Source organism: Triticum urartu, chromosome 5A (genome assembly GCF_056163025.1).
Source record: "Triticum urartu cultivar PI428250 chromosome 5A, HENAU_Tu73, whole genome shotgun sequence".
In the NCBI taxonomy this organism is placed as follows: domain Eukaryota; kingdom Viridiplantae; phylum Streptophyta; class Magnoliopsida; order Poales; family Poaceae; genus Triticum; species Triticum urartu.
The window spans coordinates 602,092,683-602,097,292 of record NC_141877.1 but is presented as its reverse complement, the minus strand read 5'-3'; the positions used below and the strand labels follow the sequence as shown (position 1 = coordinate 602,097,292).

General features: G+C 47.5%; 2 protein-coding genes across 2 annotated transcripts; both read left to right on the top strand.

Moving 5' to 3' along the window:
* LOC125510966 (L10-interacting MYB domain-containing protein-like) lies at positions 1-1,728 on the top strand. Its single transcript, XM_048676251.2, has 3 exons — positions 1-273; positions 624-937; positions 1,025-1,728. Exons 2-3 carry the CDS (start codon positions 767-769, stop codon positions 1,580-1,582), a joined length of 729 nt encoding a protein of 242 aa, XP_048532208.1. The 5' UTR covers positions 1-273; positions 624-766; the 3' UTR covers positions 1,583-1,728.
* Positions 1,729-1,867: 139 nt separating this feature from the next.
* LOC147973240 (protein ANTAGONIST OF LIKE HETEROCHROMATIN PROTEIN 1-like) lies at positions 1,868-3,327 on the top strand. Its single transcript, XM_087521990.1, has 2 exons — positions 1,868-2,633; positions 2,710-3,327. The coding sequence occupies exons 1-2, from the start codon at positions 1,913-1,915 to the stop codon at positions 3,180-3,182; spliced, it is 1,194 nt and encodes a 397-aa protein (XP_087378116.1). The 5' UTR covers positions 1,868-1,912; the 3' UTR covers positions 3,183-3,327.
* The last annotated feature ends 1,283 nt before the right edge of the window (positions 3,328-4,610 follow it).

Sequence of the window (4,610 nt, the reverse complement as noted above, 5' to 3'; positions counted from 1 at the left end):
TCTCTCTTGTTCTGTTCCTCACGAAACCCTCACCGCCGCCGCCGCCCCCCCCCCTCCCCCGTCGCCGGCCGGAACTACTCTTCTGCGTACAGATCCAGCCTTCCCAGGCCTTGTCCCTCCGATTCCCTTACTCGCCGCCACCGTTCCCGCCGTAAGGGAGGAGCAGCGACCCCATGGGAAGGAGCAGCGCACCCCCACGCCATTGACGGCCGAGACGCCCTCCCGAGCAGGAGCAGCACCCCGGCGACCGAGCCCCCTCCCCCAAACCTCAACGTGTGCTCCCTTGCCTTCTTCCCTGTGTTTTGCATGGTAGTATAGCATTATTGGGTCCTATAGGTTGTATTGTTGATGCAAATTGGGTGCTATGGCTGCATAATATGTAAATGTTTTGTTGGCTGTGTAGTGCTATATGTGTGAAAGCAGCGTGTGTGTGCACTAGGTTGCTGATAATTGTGCAATTTTTATTCCTACTGAATGTGCTATATGTGTGAAAGCAACATATATGTGTGCAAAAATTTTGGTGGCTCTGTAGTGCTATATGTGTGCAACAATTCTGCCATGTGTGTAGTAAGTTGCTGCTGAATGTGCATTTTTTTAATAAGTTTACTCCTTTATATGTGAAGTGAGCTGCTGAATGGCTGCTGAATAGAGTGTTGAAAACACTCGGATTATCTCCGAGTTGTTTGCTGAGCAAGTGAAAGCCGGAAATAGGCCAGGCAATTATCTGACACCAAATGCGTTTGATGAGTGTGGAAAGCAATTTAAGATGAGAACTGGGCTGGACTACACATATACGCAATTGAAAAACAAATGGGACAAGCTTAAAGGTGATTTCAGCCTATTCAAGAAACTCAAGTTCCGGGAGACCGGAGCCGGATGGGACTATGTGAACAACACCGTGTCACAAGATGACGAGTGGTGGAAAAAGGCTAAAATTGTGAGTTCTCTTGCTGATGTATCGCATATCTTAATTCCTCTGTACCATTTTATTTACTAATAATGTGTTTTCTTTGTTTTATTACAGAACATTAGAGGTTGTGGCAAGTTCAAGAAGAAAGGACTTGCTAATGCAGAAAACTTGCGGGTTATATTTGGAGATATCACAAGTGATGGTACTGACCATTGGAATCCCTCTTCTGGCATACCTCCCCACTCTAGTGCGGCGGTGAAAGCCGCCATCCATATTGATGACATCGAAGATCTTGATTTGGATGACACCGGAGAAGAAGCATCTCAAGCAACACCTACTTCATCTAAAGTGAGGCTTGGGATCATCATTCCGGAGAAGAACAAGAAACCAAAGACCGCACAAGTGATGTGTGACCAAGTTACAAGAATTGGTGACATTGCCGAGGCTTCTCACTCTTCATTTCAGTCTTTCATGAAGCAAGATGAGGCAAACTGTGTGAACTCGGTCATGGATGAAGTCATTGCTTGTGGTGCAACAGTCGGTACCGATGAGTTCTTCATGGCTAGCGAGTTGTTTGTGAAGAGGGCTCAAAGGGAGATGTTTCTTTACATTCCTCTTGAGTCCCGGAAGAGTTGGTTGCGCAGGAAGTATGACTTGAAGTATGGGAACTAGTTTACATGTCTACCATTCCATCTATGTGTGATGGCCGGTTATCTTTTATGTTGAACTTGAAACTAGTGCTTGGTACCATTTCATCATTTATGTTGTTGAACCTATTGTGAGCTATTTATGAATGCATTTTGTGGAACCATCTTTTATGTCCATGTTGTTGAACCTACTATTTGCTTTTTATGAATGCATTGTGGAACCATCTTTTATGTTCATATTCTTGATCCAATTGGTGCTGACTTGTGTTTCATATGTTGACGGTTGTTTATTTGCAGATGTCATCGGATAGTGAAATTAAGTGATGATGACACTAATTATGAAAGAAAGAAAGCTATGGTTCTTCAATATCAACATGATATGATCATGCTTTATTCAGGTGTGTCATCCATAGTTGGGAGGTATTGTAAAAGTTGGGTCATGAAGGCCGATCCTAGGACATCTAGGTTGAGTGGATTTGAATGGTTGCGGGAGACTATTGGTACACCCGGGGAGACGTATACAATGTTGAGAATGAATGCAAATGTGTTCTTTGATCTTCATGACAAGTTGGTGGCGGAGTATGGCCTCAAAGAAACATGCTTTGTTACGACTTATGAGTCTCTTGCTATGTTCTTGTGGACATTGGGGGGGGGGGGTGAATCAAACAGGAGAATCCAAAACCGTTTCAAACATGGAGCAGATACAGTGCACCGTAAGTTCCATGAGGTTCTACAATGTGTGGTCAAGATGTCATCTCACTACATTAGGCCTCAAGACCCAAATTTTCACATCGTCCATGATAGGATTAAGCGTGACAAAAGGGCTTACCCTCATCTCAAAGATTGCATTGGTGCAATAGATGGGACACATATTAGGGCTTCTATTCCGGAAGGACCTTCAAAAATAAGGTACATAGGAAGAACCGGTGCAACAACACAAAATGTGATGGCAGTATGTGACTTTGATATGCATTTCACCTACGCTTCAATTGGACAACCGGGTTCTATGCATGATACAAGTGTGCTATTCCATGCAATTGAAAATGACAAGGACACATTCCCACATCCTCCGAAGGGTTAGTATTTCTTGTTATTGCAACTTATGTAACATATCCTCGAACTCACAATCATGTTTGTTTTTGCTTTGTGTAGGCAAGTATTACCTTGTAGATGCCGGTTATCCTAATCGAGATGGCTATCTAACACCGTACAAAGGAGAACGCTATCACGTCCCCGACTTCCAGAGAGGTGCACCTCCAACTACTCCTGTAGAGAAGTTCAACCGGATCCACTCCTCCAAGCGCAATAGCATAGAGAGAACCTTTGGTGTGTGGAAGATGAAATGGCAAATCTTGCTCAAGATGCCAAACTACTCGATTAGCACACAAAAAATGATTATTGCGGCTACCATGACACTACACAACTACGTTCGTCTCCATGACAAAGAGGATCTTCATTTTCTTCGGTGTGAGAGGGATCCGGATTATGTTCCAACTATTCCGGAGAGATACAAGAAGTATGTCATTCCTCCAAATGCATCGGATGTTTCAACACCGGCGGAAAGTGGTCCTAACATGGATTTGTTTAGACACGAACTAGCTACCGCCATTGCTCTAAGTTGGTGAAGTAATCATGCATGTTCATGTCTTTAGATGTGTGACCATTTTGATTTGCAAACTTTATATGCAAATTGACACAGTATGTTCTTGAAGCTTTTGTTGTATGACACATGAAAAAACGAGTCATTCATCTTTATTATAACTTGTCTTAACTGGGAATATTTGTGATATTATGAAAAATACTTATGTGTTGTACTTTGAACACTACAGTTCCTAAAATAGCTCTCTGGATATCTCTCTGTACACTATCTGTACAGCCACAAAGTCTCAGGAAATTGCTCCTCTAAAAATGGATAAGGATAGAAATACATTTGTGCTATATTTTGAACACTACAGTTATAAAAAAAGCTCTCTGGATAGCTCTCTGTACAGCCACAAAATCGCAGGAAATTGCACCTCGAAAAAAAAAGGATAGAAATCAGCCCAGCCATCCTTTCTCTATCTCCATGTACGCCTGTGGGCTGCACTTTGCCCCGCAATGGGCTGTTCCCAGCCAGCCTGAGCTGGGATGAGCAGGCCTGCAGGCCCACTAGCTGGGCTGAAACCCTGCTGGAGCGACTTGCGAGCGCTCGAGAAGCTCTTTTGCTGCCGAACGAATTCCAAGCGCCAGGTGAAGTGAGAAGCCAAGTTCAGAAGCTGAATCAGAGAAGTTTTAGAGAAGTGGAGAACAGGCCCTAACAAACCACATCCAAATGATCATCTTAGTTAGTCACCGGACAAGTTCTTTCACCGGCACAACTGTAGGCGTCCGCGTCTGAAGGAGAGTCTTTGTCGTCCGACGAGGAGGTGCAACTGTCACCGTTGTCGTTGTCGGAGTCGGAGAGGATGATGAGCCCCTTCATCCGACGGACCGCCCGGTCCTGCTCCCGCTTCAGCTTGGCGACCCGAGCCGCCTCCGCCGTTGCCTTCTTCGCCTCGCGTTCCGACTGCTCAATAGCAAGCCGGAGCGCCTTGACGTTCTTTCATCGGAGACGGCGAGCGTCCGTCTTCGCAACCGTTAGGGAACGGCGGTAGACTCATGCGAGGAGCCGCCTGACCTTGTCAGGGTCCTCCATCCCGCGGCGGCGGCGCACGGACTGCTCCGCTGCGTCCCTTTCTCGTGCACGCTGCCTCTCGCGGCGTGTGCCTTCGATTCCGGAGTGCGCGTGCGGGTCGGCGGCGTGCGGACTGCTCCGCCGCGTCCCTCTCTCGTGCACGCTGCCTCTCGTGGCACGCGCCTCAGATTTCGGAGTGCGCGTGCGGGTCGGCGTCGCGGGCACTAGCTCTGACCGCTGCCCGTGAGGAGGAGCAGCCGGCGAGGAATGGAGATGGCGCTGGGGCGGTGCGGACTGCGTTCTCCTGGTGTCGCTGCGCGCGGGCCGGGAGGGTCCAGCTTCGGCATCCGCGCTGCGCCGCCGAACTGGCGCCGGTCTCCACCTTGGACCGCTCCAGCGC